The sequence below is a fragment of the Perissodus microlepis genome, chromosome 14 (genome assembly GCF_051167445.1).
Source record: "Perissodus microlepis isolate ML-2025 ecotype Zambia chromosome 14, ASM5116744v1, whole genome shotgun sequence".
NCBI lineage: Eukaryota > Metazoa > Chordata > Actinopteri > Cichliformes > Cichlidae > Perissodus > Perissodus microlepis.
Window position 1 is genome coordinate 17169335 of NC_140474.1, and position 12476 is coordinate 17181810.

At 43.0% G+C, this 12476-nt stretch overlaps 1 protein-coding gene across 2 annotated transcripts in view; it reads left to right on the plus strand.

Moving 5' to 3' along the window:
• Window positions 1-1731: 1731 nt before the first annotated feature.
• Window positions 1732-12476, plus strand: part of prkd2 (protein kinase D2) — a 37889-nt gene continuing 27144 nt past the window's right edge. For both annotated transcript variants that reach the window (XM_084951801.1, XM_084951802.1), the window contains exon 1: window positions 1732-2758. In XM_084951801.1, coding sequence (XP_084807927.1) covers window positions 2408-2758 — 351 coding nt within the window. In that variant the 5' untranslated portion in view covers window positions 1732-2407. The remainder of the gene's footprint in view (window positions 2759-12476) is intronic.

The following is a 12476-nucleotide window of genomic DNA, read 5'->3' on the forward strand; positions in this document are numbered from 1 at the left end:
TTAGTGAACCCCTGCACGTTGTAGGCTCAGTTGTCAGCTGACAGGAGCGATACCCAGTGTGCTGCTCTGCTGCTGTAGCCCATCTTCTTCAAGTTATGATCGTGTTTAGCATTCAGAGATGCTCTTCTGGTTGTAACAAGTGATTATTTGTGTTACTGCCTTCCTATCAGCTTGAAGCAGCCTGGCCATTGTCCTTTGACCTCTGGCAAAAGCTTTTTAACATAGGGAACTGCCACTCTCTGGATATTTTCTCTTTTTCTCTTTGGACCATTATCTGTAAACCATAGAGATGGTTGTGGGGAAAGATCCCAGCAATGATGCCACTTCAAAGTCACTTAAATCGCTTTTCTTCCCCAATCCGATGCTTAGATTGAACTTGTCTTGATGTGAACCATAACCCTAAGTGTACTGAGTTGTTGTCTTGTGATTTTGCTGGTTATTTGCTTAAAAGTATTTGAGCAGGTGTGCATGTATGTAATGAAGTGGATGGTGTGTATAAAATAAATAGAAAGTATTTATTGTTTGGCTAACGTGCAAACATGCACATATGTATTTAATGCATACTCACTGTGGGCTATAGCATGTTCTGGTACATGGTGGTTTAGTTTCATGCCTTCATTCAGTGGTTCTAAAACTTGTTCTCGCAGTTCACACTTCCTGTCCCATATGTTTAAAATAATCCTTTACGAAGTGGAAAAAAAAGAGGATTTAAACAACATCGCAGTTCCCCTCATCAGAGAGGAGGCGGCAACTCACTGGGGAGCAATTGCCTTTTAAGGAACATCATTTAACATCATCAAACACCTGATTATCAATTTCCCCTCCTGTCCCCATGTCATTTGTAACCTAAGATGTAACCTGCAGCTTAACTAAAGCTTGGGAATCAAACATTTATATCCAAATCACACAGGGTCTGTAAGATCCGATTTTATCCAACACTGCCCCCTTGTGGTGGCAAATCGAATCAATTCAAGCGTTTTGTTTTCTATCTTGTTTCATTCAAGTCTAACTCGCCTTATTTAATTTGTATGAAATGAACATCGGGAGATGCCTTCACAGATATAAGCGCGACAGTGGCACTGAGATAAACTGCACACACTTTTTTTTTGCATAACCAATCAGAGCGGTTTATTATAACTTCAAGTAGGAAACCACAAATTTCACAAGCATTCTTACTGTGTTAAATGATTAGATTACCAGTGAGGAGTCACAGTCACGCTGATGACTTCATTAACCAAACATTTTTTTTTCCTTTTAATCTGCTGCATACAGAGTGTCATTGTCCAAACCCACCCAAGTCACCACTCTCAGTCCATGAAACTTCTCAATTTTCATGAAACCTGGAGCATGGAAAGAACCTTCCATAGGTGCGGTCCTTTTTTCTGCAGTTTATTAGAGGCGTGTCTCCCCCCCAAAAAAAAATACAGAGGAAAAATAAGGCAATTTTAGGAGAGACAGAAGGTGGCTTGTGAACTTAAAGGAAGGACGAGGAAGCGGTGGGAGGGTTTTATGCGTGAAGCAGCGCCCTGGGCCATGTATCTATGCTGTCTCCGGCTACAGGAGGGACCAAACAAGACAAATGTCCCTAAACTAAGGAAGGGAGCCAGAAGAGGAAAGGGGGGAGGGGGAAGTTTGGGAGTCAGGACTTTCTGAATGCCTATTGGCTTCAAGATGTGTCCGTCATTTCACTTCCTCCTTGTTTAGCGTAAGATGCGAAGGCAGGAGGGAGGGGAGGGTAGAGGGAGGTACCCTCAGACAGCGCTTTTCGCTCTCTCGCTCTCTTCTTTTTCACAAAAAAGACCGAACAGGGGTTGAAACTGAAACAGGGCAAGGTCTCGTAAAAAGGAGTGCGGTCTCTAGCTCCCCTTCATTCTCACTGTTTCCTGTTTAAAGGAGGCCATTTTGTAAGTGAGCCTGGAGAAGAGCACAACAAAGTTTGGGCATTGTTGTTGTTTTCTTTCTCTCTCTCTCTCTCTGCCCGCGGCGGAGAGTTTCACAACCAAGTTTGGACTTTCTCCCCTGCAGAGCAGCGCCTTTTGGATGCGAGAAGTGAAGGAGGGGTGGAGGAGAGAAGGCTGGAGGTGTCGTGTTCTGACTCTTTACTTTGTGAGTGTTTCTCTCTCTCACACACACAGGCACACACCGCTCACGCCTGCCATGCCTGAACAATAAGCGAAGCCTGAGGAAAAGAAGTGCTCCTTCCTGGATAAGGATTTTCTTCCTTGAGCCGCTGGAAGGAAGCGGGTTTGACGCGGGACTCGGAGGAAAGCGGAGCCGTCCACTCAGCGTGCGTGCGTGTGCGTGTGTATCCATGTTTCAGCGTGTGTAGCCCTCCGCTTGAATGAGTGTTGCTTTTCCGAAAACTTCAGACTGCACCTGCGTGTTTGTGAGAGCCAGCGGACTCTGAATGGCTAATGCTAGCCCTTGTATGCCCTCGGGGGCGGCGATGGCTCAGGTCTTCTTCCCCCCAGGTGGCACCTTACCACCAAGCTCAGCTTTGATCCAGCAGGGGACCCCCATCGCCGTACACTCTTTGCCCACACCGGGTGGCTTTCCTGTGATGGAGCTGACTCCAGGGCATGGTGGTGGTGCTGGGGCTGTGATGCCCGTGATCCCCGTAATGCCCACGATGCCCCAAACTCCAGCAGGGGTGTCCTTCATCATCCAGATTGGTCTGACCAGAGAATCTGTCCTCATGCCCCAGGCTGCTGACCTGGCCTACGTGAAACAAATGGCCTGCTCCATTGTTGACACCAAGGTAAGAAGCGGGTGGGTGTTTGTGTTTTCTCCAGATGGAAACCGTTTTAGGTGCGAGCCCTTCGTGGCATGTGTAGTTTTCATACCTGTCAGGTGAACAGTTTTTGTTACACCTTTCACTTTCAGCCTGTGTGTGTGCTGGTCTTGCAACAAACTCTTTGCGCGCACTCCATTGTTATCAAAGCGTAATGAAAGTGGCAGAAGTTTCTAGAATAAACAGGTCCGAGGACAGCGATTAGCATTTTTCCCTGTTTCCCTTTCCCTGTTTTCCCTGTTTAGTCTTCCCTTATTCAGCGTGTATGCGAATACAAAGAGGTTGATATTTGTCACTTTTATCAATTAGTTTCTTTCCCTTTGCGTAAAAAGGCTGATTTAGTGCAGGTTAGTGTCATCTACATTTATACATATATAATTAGACGAGCTTCGCCCATTTACTGTGACCTAGGGTTGTAATGGTCAACGTTGCTTTCACTTCCCCTTGGCGCAGCATCGCAAGTTTTGCATGTCATGGCATACGAACACATTTGGCCAATTTTAGTTCTGTGCCATACGCTTCAGTGATCTTTTTTATCTTCTGCTGTCAGTGATCATTAACACTTGTTTTTGTCTTACTTTGCACGCACTGTTTTCACCTTAATGACCTTAATGTGGGTTTTTTTTTAAAGCACATCTTTTAAAGGACTTGTAGCCTTCTCAGGTTTTACATGTTCAGTGGGAAAAGTGTAGATTTCTTGCACAAAACACCCAAAACACCCTTTTAACTGAAAGAGAAAACCTCAAAAAACACACGTGCAGAGAAATGACTTTTTTTTGGGGGGGGGGGGGGGGGGGCAGTGACATCCTCTTTATAACAGGAAGCAACAAGTGTTATGGGAGATATTACATCTTTTTTTAAAAATTGAGAACTGTGCTGAATTGTGCTGATTTATTCTGTAGTTCCAGAGAACTGTTTACATTTTAGTGTGTATCCACACGCATACAGGAAATAACATTATCCATTCACTTAAGGTGGCAGTTTGAGCAGTTTATGTGTTTTTTTATTTGCCAGCTAGGCTGTTGGGTGATTAGCAGATTTCCACAGCCTGCTCAGAGCCGTTCTGTAAAACTCTCCATTACTGAAAATGTTCCAGGAAGCAGTGGTAACTCTCTCCAGCCAGTTTACCCTCTTTGCTAATCTGTTCCTGTGCACAACAGTCTTTGTTCTCCCTGGTCATATGAGTGGCTCACCGCCATGCTCTTGGTATAATTCGGAGACACAGATAATTCAGCAGTGCATCTGCATCTGATGCTTTATTTGTATCAGACACAGTGTTAGTCCAACTAAAGAGCCATTTGATGGCAAAAGATGTGTTGAGTAATGTAAAGAGAGGCTGTTTCCTTTACTCTGCTATTTGCTGTTTTCACACTAAGTGTAGCCCTCAGGTATTTCTTCTTCTTTGTCCTGCTTTTTCCAATTTCCAAACTGTTTCCAGGTTACGTAATTTTAAAACCCCCCTGCAGCTGTTTCACGGTACATCTTTCCTTGGAGTCATTAACAGTTTTCTGTTGTTAAACCTGTTTAGTTGCTCCTCTAGCTAATTAGTCAGTTGCACAGATTATCTTGGTGTAGGACAGTTAAAATGAGTTCAGAACAGAATGCCAGTAAAAGAACGTACTGCAAGGAAAGAACGTACTGCAAGCTGAGAGTTTGTCATTTCAAGCGTGCTTGTAGCAAGGGTGAAACATCATTTATTTTTCTGTGTGAACTAGGTGGCACCTGTGTCCATTTCTATGGGATTCTTCATGCGTGTTTCCCCTTGCATGTACTTTTTCTCTAACTCCACAATGACAAGCTGGGGAAGCAGCCAGATGTGAGACAGGAAGTAGTGAGGTGGGAGTCACGAGCATAATTTGCTTATATGGTATATTTGGTCGATTAAGTTAATTGCCCTTAACTGAGCCTGGTTCTGCTGGAGGTTTCTTCCTGTTAAAAGGGAGTTTTTCCATCCCACTGTCACCCAGTTCTCGTTCCAAGGGGGTTTTATTGTTGGGTTTTTCATTGTTGGGCTTTTCTCCGTATTATTGTAGGGCCTTGACCTTACAATATAAAGCGCTTTGAGGTGACTGCTGTTGTGATTTGGTGCTACATAAATAAAACTGAATTACTGAAGAGGCTAGCAAGGCAGAGGAGCTGCAAATGAGGTGTTCTGCAGGGCCTGTGTGAAATAAATAAATTATGAAAATAATTTATCAGAGCTACATTTCCAGAGAGCTTTTCTAATATGGCGACTGGCAAAAAGGAATCGTGTCTGCTTTTTCTGACAGAGAGAGGAATGTTCTTTCCACAGCAGAATGATAAATACACATTTTGGGTACCACTTTGTGGTTCTTGCGCCACAGCATAAACTTTAGAAAAAAAAAAGAAACAACTTGGCTTTATTTTTTGCTTTGCTTCAGTCTTGTTGTTTTCAACATCTTTGGTCAGGCTGTCTTGGCTGAAAGATGCCAAATGTTGGGAAGATGCACAAGCTTCCAAGCATCCTCCAAATGATTTGGTAAAAAGGTGCAGCCCTAGAAGGTGTCATACTTTAAATATTTTCCCTGCTGTAAATGGGACATATAATTCTTTCAACAGGGCATTGGTTGATTTCGAGCTTATAACCCAAGCTTGATAAGCATGGTTTGCTTTATTTACATATGGTAGTGATGTGTCATGTCAATTGTAATATAACTGCACCTCTGCTTAGATTGTTGTCCTGCGTGGGGCTTTCCTGCGTTTCCGCTGGATTGTCCATTTCTTCCTCAGTTTACTCCTTAAAAGATAAAAGGTAATGCATGAGGATGTTCCCGCCTTTCGTTTTGACCAAGGCTCCAACCTCAGCAAGCTGCTCCTTTCTTGTAAAAGTTGTAAAGATGTAGTAGCCGTGAAAGAAACGCTGCTGTTCAAATGTCAGCGTAAGGGACAGCGTGTTGTACAGTAACTGCTGCTGTTTCAGCCTCAAGTTTATATGAAAATCAATACGAATCTCTGATCGAGGGGGATTAGATGGTGTGTGCATTGTAATGTGTTATTTCTCATCTGTGCGTGATGTTTACTGTTTATTTTTATATAAAAGAGAGGGAAAAATGTGCAAATGTAACCGAAACAAAAGGGTCATGTAGCCTGATCTTTGTCAGACCTTATTAGCTGCGTCTTTCTCTCTCTTACATGCGCGCGCGCGCACACACACACACACGCACGCACGCACGCACGCGCACGCACGCACGCACGCACACACACACACACACACACGCATGCGCACACGCTTAGAAATCCCTGAAATCCCCTAAGCAAAAAAATTCCTGTCCCGTTTGGAGCTGCAGCTTTAGGTGGGAAAGTTGGACAATGGGTGGTTTGTCTTGGCTTGGCCAACACCACCAGTGCAACACATGAGGTGGACTGCATGAATGCCTACAGTGGTGTGATTTGGGAGGTAGTGAAGGTAGTTTGGTATCCACACCGCCACCCCCACCTACGGTCATCTCTCCCATCCCAGAAAGGGTGAGTCATAGACTCTGTTTATTCACAGGATCCCTCCTTGTGTTCCATTGACACATTTTTCCATTCACTTCTGACTGGAGAAGCACGCTGCGCTTCCAACACAACACCCCATCTTAATTACAATTCTGTTGCTTTTTCGAGTCTCCAGATCGGAGCATTAACCTCAGCCAGCAACACATTTCTGCCTTTAGTCACAAGCACTATGTTGTTTCTAAACTTTTCCAAACAGTGCTATGAATCTAAAATCCTATGTAGTGCAACCCCTCTACTCCTGATGGAGGACGACCTGATAATGTGGCCTGGAAATCAGAAGTCTGTCTTCATTCAGCCATACGCTGTGGCGGCACTCATGCATTTGGTCTTGTTGGACAGGCCTCAACCACTTTCCTTTCTGATCTTTCATGATTTACTTTCCCTTTTCCGTGCATGTTTCTGCCATCTTTTTAAAATTATAGACAGAACTCCTTTCCTTTCGTAACAACAGCTGTTTCTGCTAACTGTCTTCAGGGTACCAACCTCCTGGACTTCTTCCCTCTTTGCCTTTTGATCTTGTATTTCCTCTCTTATCCACTCATCTTCACTCCCTGCCTTATCTTCAGCTTCCTGTCACGTTCAGCCTCCTCTTTCCCACTGCATCCCATCCACCATTCATTCACTGTAATCTCTTTGGGTCTACCTTCTGCCACTACCTCTACCTGCAGGCTGATCTTTGTATCAGGGTTTTTGTTTTGTCATGTTTTTTTGTTTTCTCTGTTGCAGACGAAACATTCTGCTTTGTCTGCAATAGGAGAATAGTGGTTTGAACATTAATACTTTCTAGGAAATAATAAGTCAAATGTCCTTGTTACCCCCCGCCATGACTCCCTCATTCAGCTAGTTTGACAAAAGGCGTGCCGCAGTAGTTAAACGTGTCTTTTCTTCCAACGAAAACAATTTGTTGAATTTCGTCATTAAGTAGATGCAGTACAATCTGGCTTGACGTCACTGGGTGTGTAACAGTGTGTGAGAGTCAGCATGCGAACACAAGCGAGAACCTGTCGAGCCCCGTCAGTGTCGACTGTGTCACATTACCGGATTGTTAAACACGTCTGTGATCTAATCCGCGGTGACACACTTAACACGCACTGAACAATGTGGGATCCAGCAGTGTTTGCAAGGAATCGCGCTGCTGTGAAATCTTTTAGATTTGTAGGAATTACTGTTTACTGTTAAAGTGCTATATATAAAAGCAGTGCATGAATGTGTTTGAGATTGGTTGAATGAGACTTGTAGTAGAAATGGCTTTGAGTGCTTAAACTGAGTAGAAAACTGCCATTGAAGTACCAGTCCATTCCTTAAAAACAGAAGTATATGGAGCCACACACATGCACGCTTTGTGTGTCACACACAAAAAAATATACACGCATACAGCTGCGACTGAGAGCCCCAGCCCTGGCCATTGTTTCCATCTCCGTTTTGGAAGGGGCTGCTGCTTTATCTCCCTCCCTGGAGAAGAAGTTTGGCCCTGGGAATGGGATCATACACACCACCTCCTGTTTACCTCACTTACTTATACAAGTATAACACACAGAGACACACACACACGCACACACAAACACACACCAGTGTAAAGTAACTCAACAGCTGGCCCTGATTTTCCAGATAAAGGCCCAGTGTGACAAACAAGGCCATAATACTCATATGAAATGGCACAGTTCCTTGTTGAGCGTTGCTGAAGGTGAAAGCAGTGGCCACCCTACAGTTACACTTTCATTCACTGTAGTGATCTAATGTTGTGTGGGTTTTAGCTTGCTGCTTAGATTATTAAAAAGCCTCCCGTATGTGTCTGAGCTCCTGGGCAAATACACTCTGCTTATCAGAACAAACCTTTGTTGGTCTGTGAATAAATGCCTGTCAATTAGCAAGACACTGGCAGGTGGACGTGCAGGTGAAAGAACAAACCCTGCCTTACGACATTTAATGATTGAGTGAAAATAATGCAGCAGCTCACCAGTTTAAGCAGCCTTAGCCAAATGCTCTGATCTCACTGTGACCAACATCAGCTAAACCTTTATTACTATAAAGGAGCTAGTGTTTTCAAAGGGGTTTACCTGCACGTGTGTGTGTGTGTGTGTGTGTGTATATATGTCAATTCACCTTACCTAAACCCATCGCTCTCACCCCCCTTAATTTGCGTAATAGCGGAACAGCTTTGCATGACTGACTGTGCCTGGTGTCTCCTAGCTGTTGCTGGTGTAGGGGAAGCTTAGCCTGCACAGGAGCATTTGATTATTCAAAGCACACACTTCTGCCTGCAGTGCAGTGAGGAGGATAGTTATCAGAGAGAGAAGATGAGAGGTGGGATGAAAGATGGAGAATTTTTTTTTCTTTCGTGTGTTTGAAACCTGATTTGCTGCTGAGATTGTTCACATGAAAGAATAGATAATGACCAAATCAAATCCCTTGAATCTCTTGGCGTGTGAGACAACAATTTAAAATGTGTTGGTGTGATTGTGAGTGCAAATGGTTTTCTGTCTCTCTGATGTTAGCCCTCGGTCAGATTAGGGACCTGTCCAGGGTGATGGACACCAGCACCCCTACAACCCTCTTAAGAATAAGGGAAACAATTTTCTGATTATTAGGAATATAGTTTCTTTTTGTTCTCAGTAATGAGCCCTGTCTCTAAAAGTAAATAAAATGCATTTGTATAACAATCACAAAGTGCTTCACAATAAAACACAAGAAGATATATAAAAGGTTAACATATCATGTCATTGTAAAGCAATAAAACACAAAGTTCTACTGCCAGTGCTGTTTCAAAAGAAAACTTCCTGTCTACTGGAACATGAATTTGTGAAGTTTCACAAACACATGTTCTTCCTTTTCTGTTGCAATTCAATTTCAGGTAACAAATCATATATTAAATGGCCTTCTGGTAACCCTGAAAATGAAAGAGAAGCCTTTAACATGGTTTACCTTATGGAAGAGTCTAATTTAACCCAACCATGATGTTTGGGTTAAGTCCTGCCTCAGTTGGTAAACACATGACATCAGTACTGACGGGAATTTGGGGTTAGTGTCAGTGTAAGAAGCACACAGCTCTCAACATGAGATATATAGAGAATATCTACACCAAATGCTTTATCTGTGCCTTGTATAATGATCACACCTCAATCATTAAATGGATATTTTACCGACCGTAGCAAACATTAATGATCAGTTACAGGCCTTTGTCCTTTTCACGCACACACACGAGTACTATAGTGGTATAAGAACTGTTTGAAATAATAATAATCAGGATAATCATAGATTTATGAATTTGAGTATCATAGATGTCATTGCTGTCATGTAGGATGCAGAATAGCTGACTGACCCATTGCACGTGTCATGTGACAAGAGTGTGCATACAGGCATGTGGGCAGAGCAAATAAGGTTTAGTATGTTTAGGTGGATTCTTGATTTGTTTTATTCATTTTCTATCAAAAACAGGCTTTGTAAGAGCAGAAGCAACACCAACTCATCTCTATAAATGTGTGGCTACACTTTTATCATATGACTGGAGTTCAGTGTTTAGCCTCTGGGTTTTTCTTTCTTCTGCTCTTTCACTTCAGTGCTAAAGCCAGGCAACACATGGGGAGAGGAAAATGGGAAAAGAAGTGAGGAGAGGGGACAGACAAAAAAAGAGGAGGGGGATGACTCAGAGCGCAGTAATGTGGCCCATTGTGGCCCTCAGCATGCAGCTTTGTGTGTTTGTGTCCCCATGGCACTCTTGGCACATGGGGATGTACAAACAGTCCCCACATGCATGTGTGCTTTTTCTCTGGAGAACTTCTTATGGTGTATTCAGAGCAAGTTGAGTAATGATGATTAGGGAAACTGATTGTAAAGAGGAAAGAAAAGGAGAATAGAGAATCGCTGGTGTATCAAGGACAGGCACAAGGTGGTGTTCTGCATCAGTTCTGTGATGCACCCTGATTTTACATAATACTGGGTTGGGTCTCATTCCCGACATAGGGACGGTTGTAAAGGACCCCTAGCATACAGGGTTAGTGATGCAAAGGGGCTGGTTAAACCCAAACCACGATCTTTTTCTTAACCTAACCAAGTAGTTTTTGGTGCTTAAACCGAACGAGAAATGAAAGTAAAAAGGGTGACAGAAAAAAGAAGTCGGTGAGTGTAAAATAAATTAAACACAGGTCCAAGCGTTGGTTATGGAACTTATGACTTATTATACCGCTACGCCTCTAATCTCCAAATGCGGACTTTGACCCACATTAAATATGAACTGTTACGTCTCGCTGTCCAGCGCTGCTACAGCCATTGTGACAAAGCAAAAAGCAAAAGAAACCCAACCCACCTTGTGCGTGTCTCAGTGACGGTTCTGTTTGACACACTGGAGGAAGAATGCATCGTTTCTGTCAATTATGATTCACACGTTTGCTGTTGGTGTTATAGTACAGTTGGATTTAAAGGAGTTATCTTTTCCAGAACTTTGGGGGATTGTAGCACGCAGGGAGATCCTGGAACGTCACACTGTAATTCAGAAGCAGTCATGCAGAGAAATTCTCAGCTTTCCTCCTATTCTGACATAATCATCACTGTGAATGAGTCATTTCTGTCAGTTATGTGGAGACAATATGTTACTTAAGGTATATACAAGAGCTAGCTAAGCTAGTTTTTCATGATGCAATCAGAGAGGAATCTTCAGCTCCGTCTACTTTCAGTCCAGTGATCTTCATCAGCATGGAGTTAAAATACAAACAAACATTTGTTTGTATTTTCATTTTTATTTATTTATCTATTTTGAAACATATTTTTTGGGGCTCTTCCTTAATGAGTTACAATTGGCTATTTGAGTCAGACAAAGCCCTGTCCCCCCCCCACCCCGGCTTCTTGTCATGAATCAGTAAGTTGCACGCAGAGTGGATTGGGTCCGGTGTTTCAGTCGGCTTACCTTCCCAGACCTGTGCCAAGGAACGGGAGAGGAGGAGGAGAAGGGTGGTGGTTGATGCAGACAGGAGCTGCTACCAACAAAAGACTGGTTCAGAAAGAGTAGTGTGCACCTCCTTTATCCCCAGACCCCTCTCTCATGCCTGGTTGCGGCTCTCAAATTACCTCTCCATCCTCCGTGATGCTTGGAGCAGAATGAGATGCTTTGTCCCTGCGCTCCTGCTCGGGACTAGGCTTCTTCCATTTACCTACTAAGTACACACACACAGACACACACATTACACATAACCTTTTACCATTTTTGTTTATTTTAGCTTGATCTATGTGCTGCATGCACTTTTAATATTATGCACAAGAGTGCCTAACAACAGTTTTTTATGTGTCATTAGCTTAATGATTTTTCTGTGATGAATCTTTACGATTAAGTGTTTTCCAACTTTATTGCGTGTATGTCATAATCTATGTGCTTGATGTGTGAATGTGATGATTTGCACTCCCTCCCCTTCCAGTTTCTCTGGTTTACACAGAAATCTGTGGTATTTAGAAACCAGCACGCCGGGAATGTAAACTTGATGGCTTTGCTCTCCAGGACTACACGGGTACACAAGAGCACTTTACCAGAAAAGCATGAGTCAGGCAGTACCACCGAAGCTGTACTAATTCAGAGGCTTACATTAAGTTTTTGTTCAAAATCCATGCTGGGAATCAGCATCTAACCAATCACCAGTAATTTTACAATTAATCAGCAGTAAGTCATAGCTGACCAAAAAGACTGCGTGAAGACTACTACAGACTACTGAAAAATCCAATACTGTAGAAATCTCACAGATGACTTAGTTTTCTTAGTTTTTAAAAGTTAAGCCAGTAAAAGTAAGAAAAGTATATGGGCATCTGTGCAGAGCATGTTACTTGGAAGAGATTTCTTCAATCATTTGTTTGGCAAATCTCGCCCTACTTGTTTAAGCAGCCACTCAGACTGGCACAGATTCACTGCATTTTGCCTGTCTTCAGTGTTCAGGCTCATGCAATAAATAAAGCAACCTTTGTTTGCCAGTAGATGTTTATTCATATTAGGTTACTCGATGCTCAAAAGGCTTTCCTAGTATCACGTTTCAAACAGGAAGCTCATCAAATCCAGGAAGAAAGAAGCTTTTGCATCTGACCTTCAGTGTGCCTTTTGCAGAGATCATGATAGTAAAACGATTTCCATTATTTCCACTGATAATCTTGATGCAAAATCTCTCGACTTGCTTTGAATCTTTTACGACAT